This window comes from Chrysemys picta, chromosome 11 (genome assembly GCF_011386835.1).
Source record: "Chrysemys picta bellii isolate R12L10 chromosome 11, ASM1138683v2, whole genome shotgun sequence".
In the NCBI taxonomy this organism is placed as follows: Eukaryota; Metazoa; Chordata; order Testudines; family Emydidae; genus Chrysemys; species Chrysemys picta.
Genome location: NC_088801.1, coordinates 60003350 through 60025847, shown reverse-complemented (window position 1 = coordinate 60025847; position 22498 = coordinate 60003350). Strand labels below are relative to the sequence as shown.

General features: G+C 39.2%; 1 protein-coding gene across 25 annotated transcripts in view; it reads right to left on the bottom strand.

Moving 5' to 3' along the window:
* Positions 1 to 22498, bottom strand: part of ABI2 (abl interactor 2) — a 118853-nt gene that overhangs the window by 18222 nt on the left and 78133 nt on the right. For 6 of the 25 annotated variants that reach the window (XM_065560974.1, XM_065560973.1, XM_005306201.5 and 3 more), the window contains 5 exons: positions 16161 to 16258; positions 11718 to 11864; positions 10458 to 10582; positions 9205 to 9384; positions 5378 to 5536 (listed from right to left, as the gene is read on the bottom strand). In XM_065560974.1, the coding sequence (XP_065417046.1) occupies positions 5378 to 5536; positions 9205 to 9384; positions 10458 to 10582; positions 11718 to 11864; positions 16161 to 16258 (709 nt within the window). Of the gene's footprint in view, positions 1 to 1703; positions 1738 to 5377; positions 5537 to 9204; positions 9385 to 10457; positions 10583 to 11717; positions 11865 to 16160; positions 16259 to 22498 lie in introns of all 25 variants that reach the window. The other 19 variants (XM_065560977.1, XM_065560978.1, XM_024104037.3 and 16 more) reach the window with 8 other exon arrangements.

The window sequence follows — 22498 nt, the reverse complement described above, 5'->3', positions numbered from 1 at the left end:
TCTTTAAGGTAGAATGTCTACACTTTTTATTTTTATTTTGCAACTGATATTTAAAATGGATTAGTTAATATTTTGAAAGGGTTGCTATGGATTGTCAGTCAGTATCTTTTAGTGGAGATGTCAAATAGAGGTCTTGGCTATTTGTGTCATTAGAGACCCTGTTGTACTTCATAAGATTAGTCTTGACAGATAATTTTTATCTCTGTGATCGGCAACTCTTTAATGATACCTTAGGGACAAGTTATCATGACTGGATCACATTTATAATGTCCAAACAGAATAAAGTCAAAATCAGGAACATATATACTTGGTTCTTTAAATGAGCCAGAAAGCTGAAAACAATCATGAGCCAAATCAGTCAGGAGGAAGAATTTAATCAGAAATAAAATGTGAATACTAATTGGGAGACATTTAAGAACACTTTAGTAGATGCCCAAAAAGCCACAATCAAGGAAGACGACCATACTGGTTAAAAAAATAATCTGGTTTAGGGAAGAAGTGAAGGCAGCTATAAAAATAGAGAGAGAGAACAACAGAAGAAAGGGGAAGTTGATAGTAACAAATACAAATCAGAAGCTAGGAGTTGTAGAAATTTGATAAGGGAAGCAAAGGGACACAAGGAGAAATCTGTGGCCAATAAGGAGTAGGTTTTTAAAGTATATTAGGAACAAAAGGTATCCTAACAATGGTATTGGTCCACTACCACATAAAAATGATAGCATCATCAATAATATTTCAGAAAAGGCAGCCAAATTTTCAATAAATATTTCTTCTCGTTATTTGAAAAAAACAGATGATGTAGTCTCATCATATGTGAACACTTTTCATTCCACTAATATCTCAGAAGGATGTTAAACAGCAAATACTAAAGTTACATATTTTTAAATCAGCACATCCAGATAACTTGCATCCAAGAGTTTTAAGAGAGCAGGCCAAGGAGCTTGCTGAACCATTAAAAGTTGATTTTCAATAAGACTTGGAACACTGGGATAGTTGCAGAAGACTGGAAGAAAGCTTATGTTATTCCAGTGTTTTAAAAGGGTAAATGGGATGACCTAGGTAATTATAGGCCTGTCAGTCGGATATCGATTCCAGGAAAGATAATGGAGTTGCGGATAAGGGACTCAACTAATAAAGACTTAAAGGAAAGCAATCACTTAATGCCAAACACCCATGAGTTTATGAAAAATAGAGCCTACCAAACTAACCATTTTTTTAATGAAATGACAAGTTTGATTGATAAAGATAATAGTGTTGATGTAATACACGTAGCCTTTGGTAAGATGCTTGACTTGGCACCCATGACTATTTTTATTAAAAACTAGAATGAATATAAAATTAACAGGGCACACATTAAATGGATTAAAAGCTTGGCTAACTGGTATGTCTCAAAATGTAACTGTAAATGGGCAATAATCACTGAGCAGACCTGTTTCTAGTGGGGTCCTACAGGGATCTGTTTTTGACCCTCCACTACTTAATTTTTTAAATCAGTGACCTGGAAGAAAACATGAAATCATCACTGATAAAGTTTGCAGATGACCCGCAAACGGGGGAGGGAGGAGTTAAAATATTGAAGAGGACAGGTCATTAATACAGAGCAATCTGGATTGCGTGGTACACTGGATGCAAGCAAACAATATGCATATTAATACAGTTAAATGTAAATGTACACATCTAGGAACAAAGTAGGCCATACTTACAGGATGGGGGACTCTCTCCTAGGAAGAAATAACTCTGAAAAAGATTTGGGGGTCAAAGTGGATAATCAGCTGAAACATAAGTCCCAGTACGATGCTGTAACCAAAAGGGCTAATGTGATCCTGGGATGCATACACAGGGGAATCACGAGTAGGAGTAGAGAGATTAATTTGCTATGTATCTGGAGCTGGTGCGACCACTGCTGGAATACTGTGTCTTGTTCTGGTGACCACAATTCAAGAAGAATCTTGCAATGGGTTCAGAGATGAGCCATGAGAATGATTAACAGATTAGAAAACCTGCCTTATAGTGACAGACTCAAGGAGCTCATCTCATCTAAGAGGTGACTTGATTAGAGTAAGTAATGGGGAACAAATATTTAATAGCGGACTCTTCAATCTAGCAGAGAAAGGTACATGATCTAATGGCTTGAAGCTAGACAAATTCAGACTGAAAATAAGGTGTATATTTTTGACAGTGAGGGTAATTAACCATTGGAACAATTTACCCAAGGTCATGATTTTAAAAATGGTTAGTGATGGAGGATCCATCAAGATTAGGTGTTTTTCTAAAAGATATGCTCCAGGAATTATTGTGGGGAAGTTCTTTGGCCTGTGTTATACAGGATATCAGACTAGATAATCACGGTGATAGATGTGGCAATTTCCTGCAATATCCGGGACAAACCTTACTGAATTCAATTAAGATTAATTCAATGAAGTTTAAGTATTTTAGGAATTTGTTGTATTAAAAATGCAAAGTGTATGTATTCTTGTGGGATTCTCTAGGGGGAGATGTGACCAGTGTAAACCTTGGGAATTGTTATGTGCTTCAAAGGACTATTTTAAACAATGCACCAGATAAATGAAGTTAAGTGCAGTTCCCACCACCTCTGGTTATGCAAAGATCCAACCTTCTGAAACTTCGCCCTGAGGAGGGGACCATTGTCTGGCTGATTACCTATTCAGGGTCTCTGCAGATCAAAGACCCAAACTGTATAAAGAAGTGAATCAGAGATACATGAGGGGGAGGGAGGGGAAAGAGGGCTTGTTCTGAGCTAACAGCTCTTTTGAACTTCTGCCCACAGAAAAAATCCCTTCAATCCCTTCCTGGTGTGTGAAGAACTCAACAGCCAGAGTCCTCGTTGGGTTGGGGTGTTCTCTGGTAGGCTTATCAGCAGGCATATAGATTGTTCTGAGGAGCCTGGCATCTAGAGTGGGTGCCCTCACTGGACACAGAGGGGGAATACAGGTGCAATTTCCCTGAACTGTGACAATCACACTGATCCTGTCTGACCTTGGAATCTATGAAAAGACTAGGGATGTTAATACCAGCATTCTGTACTTACTCTAACTCAGGTAATTTTGTTCTGAATTCCTCCCTATAGTTGCATTTGGGCACGGTATACTTCACTAAATATAACTGTTGGGCAATATTACTGAGTATTACTAAGCATTGGTGTCGCATCCCAGAAGCAGTTGCATTTCAGTGATGAGTGAAGTGATTGTAATGTAGGTGCCATCTTTTACTCAGTTCTCCTTCTTTCCCACAAGGAAAGTGTGTCATAAAATCCTCTTTATCCTCAGTCAGTAATTTGCAATTAGTAGTAGTTCTTCAGAACCCAGTTTTAGACATATTTATAAAAGACAAAAGATATGCTTACATTCCCACAGCCTTCCAAAAACAGCCGCACCACTGCAGCATAAAAGTTAAATAGCCTTAGTACTGCTATCCAAAAAGAAAAAAAAAAAAAAAAAAAAACATTCATGCCGAAAGCATATAAAATACATCTGAGGGAAAATGCATCAATATCCCCTGCACAAAATCCACACAATATGAAAAAAAAAAAAAAACAGCACTGATAATCTCCAAAGGCCTTTCCTTCACCTCCCCACCCCAAGAATCCTCTCCTCCACCTCCCCCCTCCACTGGTCTCCCCAAACTTTAAGATCTGTTCTTCCCCCCACCCTACAGTAGGGCTAAGAAGCAGCCATGGTCCCCCATCCTGCCAATGCTTCCTCCTTCTGCGAAGGGAGACCACAGCCCCCACTTGTCATATGCCCCACTCATGGATTCTAACTTTGCGAGTCCAAAGGCTCCCCTTCCCTTCCTGGGAGTCCAGATACACAGATCCTGCCTTAATACCCCTCTGAATACAACTAAGATTCCACATTCTGCCTGGACACACATTGATTTAGAAAACATCTTCTGCTGCAGCTCCTTATTTATGCTGTGCCAGGTGTCCCTGTCACAGAAGTATTTTCTTTGTGATTTACAGTTCAAGTAAATAATCCTTTTAATCATTACTTTCTTCTCGGGTAAACAGACTGAATTATGGTTACATAATTTATTTACAGAATATCTGGCATCTTTTACAATACAATAGTGGTAACTTCCAAAGGACAGTTCATTAAAAACAGAAATACAGAACAGTGGTCAAGAACACTCTGGATATACTGAAAATCCTCTTTACTTCAGAAGGCATTTCTTTTTAGTTGTATCTGACACTATTTCCTTTACCTTCTCCTTATATCTTTTTTCACCCTTCAATCAACATGCATATAAATGTACATTACAAATACTATACCTCAAGCAGAGAGTATAATTTAGTCATGCATCTTCACTCCCCCACCCACCACTACCACCTCGTCCTCCTGGATTCAAATCAATGTCTCTTTGAGGCTAGCTAGCAATTAGAGATAAAATGATATGTTTGAGTTTGATCAAATCCTCTAGGCCAGAGGAATCTGAGCATAATTTCAAGTTAAGTGTACAATTTAAAACTGCAGAACTGTAGAATAGCATCACTGCACCACTTGCACATATCTAGCTTAAATATAAGAAATTTGAAAATCAATAATCTTCAAACATTCCTATTGAATCTCTCTGCATCTTCTGTATAAAGGAAAATCTGTTCTAAAGCTATACATCTTCCCTTCTCTAATCAGAAATGTGGGCAAGAGGTCTGGTTATATGAACGGCCAGCACTTTCCTACTCAGATTCAGAACATGTCACTTCTTGTTAAGCCTCAAAATTGAGGCAGATAAGAATTCAACCTTCTACTTTTAGAGAAGGGTCACCAGTTAGACTAACACTAGCATAATATGAAACTTGATTCCTGTGGCAGAGCTCCTCCTATCTACCATATCTAGCACCAATGGCATCCTGACCCTAGATGCCTGATAAAACACACTCCGAGAGGAAGGCCAGCCTCCTAGACTGACCATTATTCAGGAGAGAAACATACAAGTCTCCAGGGTGAAGTAATGGGGAACCAGGATTCGAATAGTTCATGAAAGACCAAACACTCAATCCACACCAGGATTGGTTGGAACAACAGGGGTACTGCAGATCAAGAATGAGATCCACTGGATGAGCAGTGTAATGGGGATTGTGTGTAGTGCCTCCCCACACTGTCCTGTTGAGTCAGACACTTATTTTACAAACTCACTTCAATTAAAAATAAACTATTCTAGGCTGTTTGCATTAATGGGAACTGAACACCTTATATGTGGCCAATAGCCCTACCAGGGCTACCAATACTGTTTTAGAAATCACCTAAAGAAGCACACAAAATCTACTGTGGAAACAGTGCAGTCTCAAACAGACTTCACAGCTTTGAAGTTATGAACACGTTGGTGTTTTGGATTGGATATACCGAAGTAACCCACTTACCTGGGTTCTGGCTATAAAAAGGCCCTCCATTCATCTGGTTCTGAAGGCTCGTTTGCGAAGTGATGGAAGGAGGGCGCCTGTATGGCAAAGAGCCCCCTATTGTTGGGGGTGTATGCCGGGAGGCAGGTCTGTTCATGCTGTAGAATTGAACAGGGTGACCTGGGTTAGAAAGAAAGATGCGTTAGCAGAGAGAAAAGATTGAAGTCTGGCTTTTTTATGCCTACATTCAAGATTTATTCCAAGGATTGAATTTGGGGGGGGTGGGGGGGGGGGAGGGAGAACAGTAAGTCTGCATCTTAAGAGCATTTTGTTCAGTTGCCAGATCAGCTGAACTCTGAATGTCGGAGAATACTGACACAAGGAAAAATAACTCTTGCTCAACTGCTATACTTAGCACCACCAGCAAAAGCAAATACAAAAATGAGGAACTTTAGCTTTAAAATGTTAGAATTGGAGAACACTGTTTCCAGTTAGTAATATTATATGATGCTTCACAATAAATGTATATTCATGAATGGAGGTTGTTTTCAAATTGAACTAGAATTTCATTCACAAATCAGACAGAGATTCTTCATTTCATTGTTAGCTAGCCAAGTGTCCAAATCACTCACAAGGTACCTGCTAATTCAACTGGAAGTCATCTCTAGGGACCACAAAGATGTTATATTCTATGACTAAAGACCACAGGCATCTGAGGTGTGTCACAGCCACAGCTCTCAGGAAATGTGTGGAGGATCATTTTGGGGGAATGAAAAAGAACAAACAGCTTGGGCAGAGGAAAGGGAATCCAGCACAATGTTCCAATGTATTAGAAAAATTTTAATTAATTCAACCCTTCAATACTACCTCTTTATTCCAACCAATGTTACCATTGCAACACACACAATTTCTATATCAAACTGATTCAGGCATCTAGTAAATAATGTGCTTACTTTAAACTACACCACAGAAATCATGACTAGTAATTCAACTTGAATCTCATTGTCATCACACTTGAACCAGTCATAAACCATGATGTTAAGCTACCATGTGTTTACATCTAATTAAAGCTCTGAAGCACGCTATTGACACTAAGGTAAACTAGACAGTTTGCATGGTTCCCCCTCCACAACATTATAGGTGAATCCCATGGTTGTAAAAAAACCCAAAGATTTCCCCTCCCCCCGCCCAAAAAAACCCTCAACCCCGTGAATTTCTGTCCTTCTCTCATTTTTTGAATCTGTCACTCTGATTGATTAAAAAAAGCTTTAAGCAAAGGTTTAATGTATTAAAAACATTAGGGTGCAATTTCAGTCTGAGAATGAAAGCTTTAAGCTAACAGGGAAGTGATGAGATCACAAAGGTTCGTGTTATGCCTATTAGGAAAGAGTAAGAAGGTTACAGAACTGTCCAGAAGCCTAGGGGAGGAGGAGAATGGGTGGAGTCACTGGTCAGTGGAGAGGGATGCTGCTAGTAGGTAGAGTCAGTGAAGACAGGAGGCCTGAATTTTATCCATTAAGAATCTGCATTCCTGTCTGGCCGGCTTGAAATATGAGAGACTTGTTCAGAAAGATTTTGAGAGCCTGGATTGATGTCTGGTCCCTCTCAGTCCCAAAAGAGACTGGATTGGCCAAAATATCCTAACACGTTATTTACTTTTTCAACACTAACTCTGTTATCTATATCCGTGGGAAAATACAAAAGATGTAAAGTAGACGAGTAGACTGAGAATTATCGGATTCTTGTTTTACTTACAGAATTATAACAATGTACTTGTTGTATTTAAGGAATAAATATGCTCAAAGTCAATCACACAGAATAGGTTTTGTTTCATAAAATTAGTGGCTTTTCTATTGGCCTTTTTATCCCTAGAAGGGTAAAAACAATGAGTTTCTTCAGGCTGGGGAAAATCACAACCCTGTAAAACAAAACTATTATCCTCATGCATCCTATTTCAGGGAAGTCATCTGAGCATTAGGCTCATACAAGGAGAAAGTAGGCACCTCTTATTTTATTTCTTAACAAAGGGAAGATAGTAAATTATTTTTTTAAAATCAGATCATCTGCATTTTTATTAAAGGACTTGAGTTTTTCACTTTTATTTAATTCTGATTGTTTTATAGAAAATCCACAAGTAGTGCAGTTTAAGACCTAGAGACCTGTAACATTTTTCATACACCAAAACCTGAAAATCAATCCAACTTCTGTCTGATCAATCTCATCTTCTAACTGCACAAATACTTCAGAGATTATGATGATTTGTTGCCACTGAGATTCATCACAGCTCAGGTGCCTCTACAGTTATTATAAGAATTCTTATAGATGAGATTAGAAAATAGTGATACATGTTTAATTTTACACTTTTACTGAACACTATTTAAAGAATATTTTCTGGCACGTTACAAAATTTCTAAATAAGCCTGAATGTAGACCAAAGTTATTAAACATCTGAACTAATACAGCTCTGTGATCAGAAGCAGAACCCATTACAATCAGCTACTGCAAATACATGTAAGCCATTTTTGATATATAAAACAGATCTTTACATAACAATACTACATCCAAATCAATCAAACAAAAGGCAGTACATACTAGTCTTACATTATATTTAGTAAATAACACATGTTGAAACTTCAGCAATTAAAGAAATGAATATGCAGAGAGGCTGTATCAATGTTAAGAAAGCAAGCTTGAGTACATGCAATATAGATCACCTACTGAACAATGCCTTTTGGCAGAAAACAACTCAATTTGTGTATTAAAACTTCCATTTCACTAGTAGTGAATCAAAAACGTATGCCTCTTTTGCAACAACTAATGGAAAGGAGAGATATTGGCTCAAGACACCTCATGGTTCTACCCTACCAAATTCACGATCCATTTTGGTCAATTTCATGGTCATAGGATTTTAAAAATCATAAATTTCATGATTTCAGCTATTTAAATCAAAAATGTCATGGTGCTGTAATTGTAGGGATCCTGACCCAAAACGGAGTTGTGGAGTGGGGTGGGGAGGGGGTTTGCAAGGTTATTGTAGGGGGGGTTGTGGTACTGCTTCCCTTGCTGCTGCTGGAGAGCGGCAGCTGCTGGCCAGGATCCCAGCTCTGAAGGCAGAGCCACCACCAGCAGCAGCGCAGAAGTAAGGATGGCCTGGTATGGTATTGCCACCTTATTCTGCACTGCTGCTGGCGGGGCGCCGCCTTCAGAGCTGGGCGCCTGGCAAACAGCTGCCACTCTCCGGCCACACAGCTCTGAAGGCAGTGCAGAAGTAAGGGTGGCAATACTGTGACCCCCTAAAATAACCTTGCAACCCCCTTGCAACTCCCTCTTGGGTCAGGACCCCCAATTTGAGAAACGCTGGTCTTCCCCATGAAATCTGTATAGTTATAGGGTAAAAGCACACAAAAGACCAGATTTCAGGAGGGGGAGACCAGATTTCAGGTCCGTGATGCATTTTTCATGGCCACGAATTTGGTAGGGCCCTACTCATGGGAGTCAGGTCACACAAAACCATACACATCACCCACTTCATTAGAGGCACCATTTTGAATCCAACATTTGAAGAAAAACAATTACTAGATGTCAAAAGAATTGCTGCCTTTATCCTACATACGCTTCTTTGAGAGTTTACATTATCCATACTGCTGCAAGCATACAATATAGTGGTTGTTTACAGGACTAATATTCTGAATCTCCTGGAAGAACAGGTGTTTTCCGACAAAACTCATATCCAACAAAACCAAACCAGAAAAAGCCATAAAGATCAACGACTCCTAAGGATCTCTGAAAAGCCTCAGATGGTGTTCACATCTTGGTTCACCTGTCTATGAAATGGAGCAGAGACTCACCTGCTGAGGGAGTGGAAGAAACAGCAGGGGGAGTTGGAGAGGTGAAGCCATCAGCAAGAGGCTGGGCTCCTGCAGCAGCAGCATCTGGGGCAGCGGAGGGGGCAGGAGCAGGAGCAAGGGGGGAAGGAGCAGGTGCAGAGGTAGCAGGAAGGGGAGAAGTGCCAGCTGAGCCAGCGGGGGCTATGTGAAAAGAGGAGGAAGAGGTAAAGTTAATAAGGAGATCAGGTTAGCAAGGATTAGAAAAGCCTTCTGACAATTCAGTGTTAGATATTCAGTAAACATTAAATGTTCTAGCACAAAAAGAGGGGATGAGAAAAAAAATGAAGCTTATGTTAAAGGAACATTCCAATATATGCAGCAAATAAGGGTACCTGGATCAAGAAAGTCTGCTATCAATTACAGATGTAGAAACTAACGTCTGTACTTCTCAATGAAAGTCATTACTTTAAGAAATACTGCTTTCCCCCTTTGTTAGTTACTCTCCAATCGGTAGCACAGAACTCTGCAGCTTTTGTACAAAATTAAACATATAGCAAAGGGAAACCATAAGTTTCCCATAGCAATTTTTGGCCCAGAAAAATAATTTTTCAGAACACAATTTTATGCTAAATAATTTTTTCCTTCATTTTGAAGACTAAGGAAAGAAGCACACAGAAAATCCTCAACACTACATGAGCAAAAGAAGGGAGAGTACAAATACTATTTTCTGTGAACCAAAAGTGTTTGTTTGACAGACTGCCTTTTCCATGATAATCTGCTCTGCTTTCATGTGTATACTGAAGATTTACTTTACTGTGTCCTTGCCTTAAAAAAAAAAAAAAAAAAAAATCTAAGCTTCTAATAAACTTCTAGATGCCTACATGAACAGAAAGCAAATGAAAGACTATTTATCTGGCTAAAAGGACGGAGAGACACTGTTTTCTTGGAACAATGCTGTGTCCTGTCTAGTCACATCTAGTCAAAGAGCTCCTGTCTCAACTGGCTTAAATGAATCAACAGTTTTGATTAACCAATTGACATAAAAGGCAAACAGACGGGCAAATATCTGCATAACAAACATTTCCACACTCAGGGGATATCAGTGTACCCACATTTTAATTCTTAGCACCAAAACAATGTTAAAGTTTGTATGGTTCTGGAAAAGTTGGCTTGAAAAATTCTCTTAGAGACTCAGAATCTTGCAAACACAACAGTAAATAAACTCCAACATTAGGACTTGGACAGAAAGAGAGGAAGGTGAGATTCCTATTTACCTGGATAGACGCTAGGAGGAGATGGAGTGGGGACAGCAATAGGTACACCCACACTTCCACTTCCACTGTTCTCTCGACTGCTGCTCCGACTACTTGGGTGGCTCCCTCCACTACTCCCACTGCTGCTAAAAAAACCAAAGCCACCAAAACATTAATAATCCGGTCCATAGAGAAAATACATAAAAAACATGTAGTGGAAACTTGCTACTTCACACTAATGACTGGCAGAAACGAAGAACTGAAGTTGATATAACAAACATTTTTCACAGAAGCATTTAGTTTGGATCAAGAATGATCATTCCTTTGGCACTAGTAATCTAACAAGTATATATGGCATTTTGAAAAGCTAATTAACTTGACATCATTGCAATACTATAAATCATTGCTGAGTGGAGAGAGACAGCCCATTTTTGTACAGGTTATATAAAGGATGTAGATTAGCAAGATTCTACTATATATGCTTCTACATTAAGTATTGTTGGGAGTAGAAGGGTTAAATCTATCAACATTTCCTGAACTCAGTAAAGTCAAGTTTTCTCGTGTTTAGAATGGATATGGTATAAAGCTATTTGCCAGCCTCCTTAAATGTTTTTAAAGAAGAATTTAACATTTCAAGAGAGACAATTTGAGCTCTCTTGTGGCATCTTATACCTCTGACAATTCCTAGGACTGATGAAGTTTTCTAGTGGTCAGTGAGAGGGGAACAGTATCTTCTGTTATATATCATAACTGTGGTCCATCTCTGGATTCAAAGCTAGTGGTTTCCTCATTTATATGTTATGATTACTTCAATTTCACAGATCTGTTTAGCACTGTTCATCCTAAAGTCTCAAGATTTTATTTTTCAAAAAAAACTTTGATTACAAAGCACAAGCAATTTGTAGTCCTCCAATAAGCATACCTCATAATTCGCACACACAAAATAATCTCCCCAAATCTTTGCAACATCACTCTATTTAATCTTTACAAAGTTCCATATTACTATGACTGTTTCTACTACACAATTTTACTAGTACGTTATGAAGTACTATGTCTTACAAAATTAAAGTGTAATTGTGGGAAAAAAGTGAAGTAAATGTTATGATGGAATATTCTTGTTTTAATCGTGTCCATGTGTCAATGCACAATGGGTTTTCCAGTCAATAGTGTATTAGTGAGGTTCTATTGTAGGGTCTGGGTTTGATTTTAATCACAGCAGTGCATCTTGTATAGATTACTGTATTAGGCCAAACACATTCTGTGCAGGAGTAGACTGAATACCTGTATGTGCGATTCCTCTGATTCACAGAAGCTGTTCTAACAGGGCTCTGTTGCGAGGGAGCCATATTACGTGTTGGGCTAGGTACATAGTCATTTGGTACCACTGGAGGACGCACAGGCTCCAGTGTGCGATAGGGAGAGTGACGCCTGGACAAAAAAAGCAATATGCACAGAAGCAAATTTAGTCAGACTAGAGCGCAGCCACAGATCTTTTACCAGTGTAAAATTATAGTTACGTGTAGCAAAATCTAAGGGACTCAAAAAAATTGTTTTTCCACACGTATGCAATATCCAATTTATGACCAGGGAGTGGAGGATGGGATTTCTGCTCTCCATTTCCCAAACCCTTTTCCTATGCAGGAATTTTCTGTTTTGCTTATTTTATTGATCTGAATCGAGCAGTTGAGGAGTCAGTTTGCCTTTCACTACTAAATCAGAGTAGTTTGCATACATGTAAATATTTTATTTTGAATTTAACACAATAAGCTCTGTTTCAGGACCAGCCATTACATGAACATAAGAACAGCCATACTGGGTCAGACCAAAGTCCATCTAGCCCAGTATTCTGTCTTCCGACAGTGGCCAATGCCAGGTGTCCCAGAAGGAATGAACAGAACAGGTAATCATCAAGTGATCTATCCCCAGTCGCCCATTCTCAGCTTCTGGCAAACAGAGGCCCAACTCTGCCCATCCTGGCTAATAGCCATTGATGGACCTATCCTCCATGAATTTATCTAGTTCTTTTTTGAACCCTGTTATAGTCTTGGCCTTCACAACACCCTCTGGCAAGGAGTTCCACAGGTTGACTGTGCACTGTGTGAAAAAATACTTCCTTTTGTTTATTTTAAACCTGCTGCCTATTAATTTCATTTGGTGGCCCCTAGTTCTTGTGTTATGAGAAGTAATAAAGAACACTTCTTTATTTACTTTCTCCACACCAGTCATGATTTTATAGACCTCAAGCATATCCCCTCTAAATCTCTTTTCCAAGCTGAGAAGTCCCAGTCTTATTAATCTCTCCTCATATAGCAGCCATTCCATACCCCTAATCATTTTTGTTGCCCTTTTCTGAACCTTTTCCAAGTCCAATATATCTTTTTTGAGATGGGGTGACCACATCTGCATGCAGTATTCACGATGTGGGCGTACCATGGATTTATATAGAGGCAATATGATATTTTCTGTTTTATTATCGATCCCTTTCTTAATGATGCCCAACATTCTGTTCACTTTTTTGATTGCTGCTCACATAGAGTGGATGTTTTCAGAGAACTATCCACAATGACTCCAAGATCCCTTTTTTGAGTGGTAACAGCCAATGCAGACCCCCACATTTTATATGTATAGTTGGGATTATGTTTTCCAATGTGCATTACTTTGCATTTATCAACATTGAATTTTATCTGCCATTTTGTTGCCCAGTCACCCAGTTTTGAGAGATCCTTTTGTAGCTCTTTGCAGTCTGCCTGGGACTTAACTATCTTGAGTAGTTTTGTATCATCTGCAAATTTTGCCACCTCACTGTTTACCCATTTTTCCAAATCATTTTTGAATATGTTAAATAGGACTGGTCCCAGTACAGACCCCTGGGGGACACCACTATTTACCTCTCTCCATTTATTCCAACCTTTATTTCCTATCTCTTAACCAGTTACCAATCCATGAGAGAACCTTCCCTCTTATCCCACAACTGCTTACTTTGCTTAAGAGCCTTTGGTGAGGGACCTTGTCAAAGGCTTTCAGAAAATCTAAATACACTATCTCCACTGGATCCACCTTGTCCACATGCTTGTTGACTCCCTCAAAGAATTCTAGTAGATTGGTGAGGCATGATTTCCCTTTACTAAAACCATGTTGACTATTCCCCAACAGATTATGTTCATCTATGTGTCTGACAATTTTGTTCTTTGCTATAGTTTCAACCAGTTTGCCCGGTACTGAAGCCAGGCTTACTGGCCTGTAATTGCTAGGGTCTCCTCTGGAGCTCTTTTTAAAAATTGGCGTCACATTAGCTATCCTCCAGTCATTTGGTACAGAAGCTGATTTAAATGATAGGTTACAGACGACAGTTAGTAGTCCTGCAATTTCACCTTTAAGTTCCTTCAGAACTCTTGGGTGAATATCATCTGGTCCTGGTGACTTATTACTGTTTAGTTTATCAATTTGTTCCAAACCTCTAATGACATCTCAGTCTGGGACAGTTCCTCAGATTTGTCACCTAAAAAGAATGGCTCAAATTTGGGAATCTCCCTCACATCCTCCACCGTGAAGACCAATGCAAATAATTCATTTAGTTTCTCTGCAGTGGCCTTATCGTCCTTGAGTGCTCCTTTAGCATCTCAATCATTCAGTGGCCCCACTGGTTGTTTAGCAGGCTTCCTGCTTCTGATGTACTTAGAAATTTTTTTTTATTCCTTTTGAGTCTTTGGCTAGCTGTTCTTCAAATTCTTTTTTGGCCTTCCTAATTATATTTTTATACTTCATTTGCCAGAGTTTATGCTCCTTTCTATTTTCCTCATTAGGATTTAACTTCCACTTTTTAAAGGATGCCTTTTTGCCTCTCTCTGCTTCTTTTACTTTGTGGTTTAGCCACGGTGGCTCTTTTTTGGTGCTCTCTGTTTTTTAATTTGGGGTATACATTTAAGTTGAACCTCTATTATGGTGTCTTTAAAAAGTTTCCATGAAGCTTGCAGGGATTTCACTTTTGGTGCTGTACCTTTTAATTTCTGTTTACCTAACCTCCTAATTTTTGTGTAGTTCCCCTTTCTGAAATTAAATGTTACAGTGTTGGGCTGCTGTGGTGTTTTCCCCGCCACAGGGATGTTAAATTTTATTATATTATGGTCACTATTACCAAGCAGTCCAGCTATATTCACCTCTCGGGACCTGATCCTGTGCTCCACTTAGGACTAAACCAAGAATTGCCTCTCCTCTTGTGGGTTCCAGGACTAGCTGCTCCAAGAAGCAGGCATTTAAGGTGTCAAGAAACTTAAGCTCTGCATGCCTTCCTGAGGTGATATGTACCCAGCCAATAAGGTGATAGTTGAAATCCCCCATTATTATTATTGAGTTTTTTATTTTAATAGCCTCTCTAATCTCCCTGAACATTTCACAGTCACTATCATCATCCTGGTCAAGTGTTCTGTATCCGTACTGCTATATATAAGCATGGAATTACCATCCATAGAGATTCTACGGTACAGTTTGGTTCATTTAAGATTTTTACTTCATTTGATTCTACGCTTTCTTTCACATATAGTGCCACCCCACCACCAGCACGACCAGTTCTGTCCTTCCAATATATTTTGTACCCTGTTATTACTGTGTCCCACTGATTATCCTCATTCCACCAAGTTTCTGAGATGCCTATTATATCAATATACTCATTTAATACGAGGCACTCTAGTTCACCTACCTTATTATTTAGACTTCTAGCATTGCTATATAAGCACTTTAAAAACCTGTCACTTTTTAGCTGCCTGCCATTACATGATGTAACTGAATGGGACTTTTTTTCATTTGACTGTTTCTCATCAGAGCCTACCTGTATTTTATCTTCCATCCTCTCCTCATTAGGACATAGGGAATCTTCATTTACAGATCCTCCCCACTGAACAACATGCTCCTCTCACCTGTCGGCTTTCCCCCAGACCTTAGTTTAAAAACTGCTCTACGACCTTTTTAATTTGAAGCGCCAGCAATCTGGTTCCATTTTGGTTTAGGTGGAGCCTATCCTTCCTGTATAGGCTCCCCCTTTCCCAAAAGTTTTCCCAGTTTCTAATAAATTTAAACCCCTCCTCCCTACACCATCGTCTCATCCACACATTTAGACCCCGCAGTTCTGCCTATTTAATTGGCCCTGTGCCTGGAACCGGAAGCATTTCAGAGAATGCTACCATGAACATGCACCACATCAATGCAGTAACTAGAAGGGCTGCTGTTCCTCAGGACATAATTCATAAGGACTCTATCAGGTGAAGCAAATGTAGAATTCAGGTTCATAGCTCCACTGGAAAGCACATTTTACCGTTCACAGCATATATGCCCAACCTGTGGCACAGTATGTCAGTTTAGATATTACATTAGCTACTGCAGATAGACGGTACAACCTGTCAGAAAAAACACACCACTAATTCTATCCACCACCGATAATACAAGCCAAAAGAAATCAAAGAAAGGCTTCCTGAATAAAACTTCTAATGACCTTCATTATCTACAGGCAGCAACACATCACCTACAATTTAAGATGTGGTCAGTACAAAGGATGGTGGTAAAACTTCTCCAAGTCTCACAGCCCATCTTTAGATGGTGGACAAGAAGCAAGAATAAGGAAGATGTTTAAAATTTTTGCCATGGTAGAAATGTAGGTGTTCAGATGTTTACGAATATCTCTTCCCCATCTACTCTCTACGAAAATATTAAGTCTACAGTAATTGTACTCACCCAATAGTTCCTTTTCCTGACATTGGTGGGCTGGGTGGTTTCTGGGTAGGTGGAGTAGTACGAGGCAGCCCACCCATCTTCATATTCTGTGTACTAACCTGCATGAAAGAACGGAGAAAAAAACAGCCTTTACTATACTCAGACTTTAGGCAATAAGATAGCAAGATTCCTTGAAAATTCATTCTATAGTACTAAAGAGGCAGGGGAAGGTTTAAACTGAAAAAAACTGAGAGGCCATGCATTTCATATGCAACTTCTACTCTGCTAGAGGTCAACAGTTGCACTCAAAGGACTCTTCGTTATGTGGGGTTTGCAAAGATTTATATACAGAAACTGCATTTGCCTTTAGGCCATCACATGAATATTAAATCTCTGCTGATGTTGATCTGTATTTAATCCAATTAAAAATCTCTTTTAGCAGGGCGAGGAAGTAGTTTTCGGGTTTTTTTGTTTTGTTTATTTGTTTAAGATAAAAGGCAGTTATTTCTGGTTGCACTGCTTAATGTTAATTGCCCCATATTTTTTGAGAATGGACTTTAAAAAAACTAGAGGATTAAGTAGGGTTACATACTAGGCCACAATACAGTAATTAATATAACTAAAGAGCAGCTAAACTTTAGTAAAGTTATTTTTATATTCAAGGTATGCTCCAGTAGAACTAATCTCTCTCATTTTAAGATTTAATATAAAATGCTTTAAACAAGAATGCTATATATTGTAATGTTTTCACATTAAGATACCAAAACTATTTAATGAACATAAACTACATACACAAAACATGCAGCCAAACTAAATTTATAACCGTCTAAGCTAAACTAAATCTCTAGTTTGTGGACTAGGAAAAAAGAAATCATGAATACTACTGATGTGATCTTTCCAGTTTTCTTCCTTAGAAAATAGTGAGATAATCAGAAACCACAAATTCAAGTTAATATTTCACTATTTAAGTCATCAGCATCAATGTTGACTGATCTCAGTGCTGATTGACAACATAATTACTACTCACATCATGAATTATAAACATCAAAACATTTTGTTTTTGATGTATTCACCAAGCCAATTAACAGCTCTCTTTGGCTGCATACAAAAGGTAGATACAGCAGGTAGAGAATTTATACACATATATTTAGGGAGGATCTATAAAATATCTTTTTAATCTGTGAGCCCTAAATCTATTCCCCATCATATAAATAATGTCAAATGATTCGTGCTAAATAATTTAGGGTTTTAATTGTTTTTATGTTGGTTATTTCCCGTTATTAAATACTCTTTACACTCTCCTTTTCTGATACCCATGCCATGCTCTATTGCACACAGCTACAATGTATATCATTTCCAACATGTATTGTTTCCAAACAACATGACATATTTCCAGAAAGTAAGTCCCCCTATTTATAGAAAAGGCTCCGTGATCAAGTTGTTAGTGATGTTTAGAAATATTCTGAGAGGCAAATTACACCCTTTTAATCGCTCCAAAAGCCAAGCAGTGTTTATTTGTGTTGCCGTTTAAATGACAGAGATTATTTAAGGATTAATATATAGCAATATCCTGACACACTGAAACTTGACTCCTATATAGAAGGTGAAAACAGAAGATGGAAATCTCAAAGCTATGCTGCTTTTAGCTTGCCAGGAAGGGAGGGAAAAAGTTTAGAGAAGCGACTATTGAGATTTTTAGAATTTTTGAGACAGTAAAAGTCTCAAATGTTCTGATTAGTTTTACAAACATATCTTGCAAATAGTATCATAAAGTCCTTTAAGCCAACTTTAAGCAACATGAAAACTAAAGTTACTTTAAGTGAAGGGCTAGGTAAGCACTGAACTACATCAATTTGAGGGGGAGAGGGAAAGTGTATAATGAAAGGAAAGTGCATTTTATTCCATACACGGAACATGGAAAATACATCCCAAAAGCTGGTTGTTTTTTTTAAAGTTGCAGAATCTCCTTCATCTCCTTTCATCAAAACTTGTCGGTATCACCCACTTACCTGTCCGAGCTGTTTAAAACAAACAACCTTTATTAATGTTAACTCCTAGGTCACTTCTTATGCAGAGGACGTCAATGGCGCATTAAGATCTACGAGTAGGATTTTCAAAGGTCTTCAGATGGGAACAGAGTTAGACCAGTGGGAGCACTTTCGAAAATTCCATCCTAGATATTTCAAACCTCCCATAAGTGTCTATCACTCGGGGACACAAACTGCATCATAACCACTACCTATAGGATTACACTTAAACTATATGATTAAATCTACTTTAACATACCCCTCAAAGTTTAAAGAAGAAACTACATTACTGTTATTAGTAATACTACTACAATAATAATCGGAACTGCAATAATGTATTCGGTTCCCATTATACTCGGAGTTGTACAAACAAACAGAGATTATAGTCCCAGCCCCAGAGAGTTGGAGTGGGAATAGTTGGAGGATAAAGTAAAGTAAAGTGAACAGTGTAGCAGAAAATTGGAAGTCATGCTTGCGGTTTGCCTCACCAATGTAGAACTCCAGTGATTGCCAATATCTTTTACATAAGATGGACAAGAAACAGCTTTAGAAAACGTAACTAAAAACAGTACAAGAATCTCTTTGTTAACTAGGAATTTAAACAGTGAAAAAGAAAGGAGACATTCTTTAAAAAGACTAAAATTAAAGGAGGGTAATGCATGATTAAATTTAGACTCCCCCATGTGATGACTTTGAAGTTGTAATGTTGAAAGAGAGCAAGTAATCAAAGTTTCACAGAGCTGTTTTACAAATCTGAAAGGGTTGACTGATTTAAGTTTAGCTATTGTCAGTTACACAGCTCTGTTTGAACAGTCTCCACTTTGACTTAAGGCCAAATAATCAAGAAAAGCAATGAGAAATATACAGCTATTTCAACAGTTCTGATTAACATTGACTGACATTCACTGCTAGAACAATACCATACAACATACAGAGAAAGCTTTCCGATTATCTTGGATGAGGAGAAATGGAGAGAGAGATAGCGTTAGGATAAAGTAGGAAATTACATCAGTAACTTTAGCTGAGATGCAAGTCAGTTCATCTCTAACCCCCCAACCCAAGAAAGATGCAATTTTCAAGTCCCTCTTCACCATCTATGTAAGGATTTCTAGTACCAGAAATAGAGAGGAAAATATTCATTCCCCCATTACTGGGAAAATGTTCACACATCTGCAGTTAGATCCACTTTGTATACCCTTTCTATGCGTGCACATACATGCATGTCATACACAGATATCTTCCTACACTAATCCCCAACTCTGGAAATTTAAAGGAGTGACCCTAAAGAATTTTTTTTTTTTTAAATAAGCAGCAAGTGAATGGAACGTTACTCTTGCATTCACTGCCAGATTTTTACGTTTGTCCAGTATACTTAATTTCTAGAATAACTCTGCTTGCTAAGAGGTTCTGATTTTATTTCCTAATTAAGTTCCTCCTAAAATGTAAGGTGTTCATGCGCCAAGTAATTGAAGAGCAGACCAAATTGTTGCACTCTAATTACCCCGTATAAAGAGGAGTTTAGGTTTCCCACCCAGACTATTTCAGGAATGAATAAATGGATGTAAGTACTGTCAGACTGTTCAGTGATGTATTAGGCTGTAACTCCCCACTCTCACTGCAAAAAAGGAAGCAACTTAATTCTTTCTATATTAGGCACTTGAAAAGATTTTGAAAAGTAGCATGCTGCATTGTCTTCTAGTGCCCCGTGAACTACAATAACCACAAATACTTCTAAGGTGTTTGATTCCTGGATCTACTTGTGACTAAGAAAAAATGACAGGAGATACTGACGAGATAACTGAATCTAAGTCCTTGATTCAAGGACAGCATGGATTTAATTCATGGTCAGAACAAGTCTGGAGATCGTGCAACACTTATCACTAGAGGCCCCGAAACTGGTGGAAGGCAAGGTGAAGAACACACAAAACTGCAAATATTTAAAAGTGAACTGCACAGGAAATAAAATTACTTGCACATATTTGTTTTATGAAGTATAAAGGCAGCTCAAAAGGTGTGTTTTCAAAGGTTTTTCCCCCCTTTTTCTAATGCAAAATAAAAAAAGGAGGGGCAGGAAACTCCTTTCATAAGTTCAGGCTGCCTTCTTTATGAATCACAAAAAAGAAAAAAAAATAGGTGAACACTCATTTTTTCCTTTGCAGGCCATCTTGAAAACAATCGCCAAGCCTACCAGCCCTTATTTTTTATCTCCCAAACCTCCCCAAAACCAGCTTTTTTCAATTTTTAACCATGCCTCCCTCTCACACCATAAGCTTTTTCAGCAGAAAAGAGCCTAGGAAAGCTCAACGAACAATTCCATGCTAACTCCATATCTTATACAAAGCATCCAATTTTAAGACTTTTCAAGTGAAAGAATCCATCACATCCCAATGGTTAATTACCCTCACCCTTAAAAATCGGTTTTTCCGGTTATTCTATATTTCCAGGTGCTTTAGACCACTAGATCTGGTTAGGTCTTTGCTAGATTAAAAGAGCTCTGTGCTATCAGAAATCTTCTCCCTGTAGTCTTCTAGACCATAATCAAGCCATCTCAATCTTCACTTTGATACGTGAAATAGATTGAGTCCTTCAGTCTCCCACTGCATGGCAGTGTAAATCTATTACGCAGTAACTGACTTATAGCTGATATGAAACTACTACAATTAGAGCGATTTTTTTTTTTTTTAACATGACAGCAGCCTTGAATGAACTGCAGAATTGCTCTGATTGAACTATTCAACCTTCAGGAACGATTTCATGGGTAAAAAAGTAGTCCCTTGAACAAATATTTTATAGATACATAGATGTATTGTATAGTCTTACTAACACTTAATCACCAGACATGCTACGAGCCCCTGCATTTGCACAGGTGTATTGTGTATTCATTCACATGGCATGTTGGCAACTACTGTCTATAGATCTGAAGCATTAACAACAGGATCTACTTTAAACCCCATGACCCTTTAGCTGCAAATAGCAGTGAACATGTCAATAGAGAACATTTCTTTAAATACAGAATACTCTTCAGGATCAGATCTCAAGTGGAGGCACTTTCCAGAGAAGAAGTCAGACCTAACCCACTGGGTGTGGAGGGGGATCTGGACTGAGGAAGGGGCAGGGAGTTCGGGTGAGGGGGAGAGGGTGAGGGCTCCAGCAAGTGGTGTGGGCTCTGGGGTAGGGGTGGGAAGTGCAGGAGGGTACTCCAGGCTGGGACAGAGGAGTGGATGGGGGGATCCAGGCTGGGGCAGGAGCACGGGAGGGGGTCAGGGGTTCAGGCTCCTGCTGACACTTACCTCAAACAGCTCCCAGAAACAGCAGCATGTCCCCCCTCCAGCTCCTACGCAGCGACATGGCCAGGCAGCTCTGCGCTGCCCCATCCGCAGGCATTGCCCCTGCAGCTCCCAATGGCTGCGGTTCCCGGCCAATGGGAACTGCGGGGGTAGTAGTTGGGACAGTGGTTGGGGCGGGGGCAGCGTCCTATGCGTAAGAGCCGGAGGGGGGACATGCTGCTGCTTCCGGGAGCCACGGCACGCACAGAGTGGGGTAAGCCCCCAACCCCGCTCCCTGGTTGGAGCAGGGCAAGCCCCGGACCCTGCTCCCTGACAGGAGCTCGAGGGCCAGATTAAAATGTCCAAAGGGCCGGATGCAGGCCCCGCGCCACTTCCCGCAGCTCCCATTGGCTGGGAACGGCAAACTGCAGCCACAGGGAGCCGAGGGGCTCCATGCCTGCAGACGCTCCAGGTAAACAAAATGACAATGTATTAGATATTTAATTCAATGCTTCCATAGAGTTTAAAATCATCAAATTTTGGTGTAGATCCGTTTATAAGCCGACCCCTGCTCTTTGATGTGTCACTTTTTTACCAAAAATATTCTGCTTCTGAACGAGCATATGCGGTAAGTATTATATATGTAATCTCCTCAAAAATGGGTCACAACTGCAATTCAATTGTATTTATATGACTATGGAGGCCATTTTTCACTTGCAGCTTCAAGTCACATGTGCCAGTCTGTGCACCTAGGATTTTTAAGTGCAAATCAGATCAAATGAACTATTTAAACCTGAAAGTGCAACATACAGCACAACTTTTTTTTTTTTTATATAAATAAAGAAAACCCCACAAATCCGGCAACAAAAGATTGTCTGACACACATTTCCTGATTGGCCTAATCAAACTTGAAATCAAGGATGTTCTTTGACAAGCAACTTTAAAATTCTAACTTGACCTACACTAGAATCATTCAAGTTCTATAGATAGAAGAATTTCTTACTCTGAAAGGCAGAAAAGAGGCTCTTACCATCACTGCAAAGGGGAAGAGAACCTGCCAGCTCTT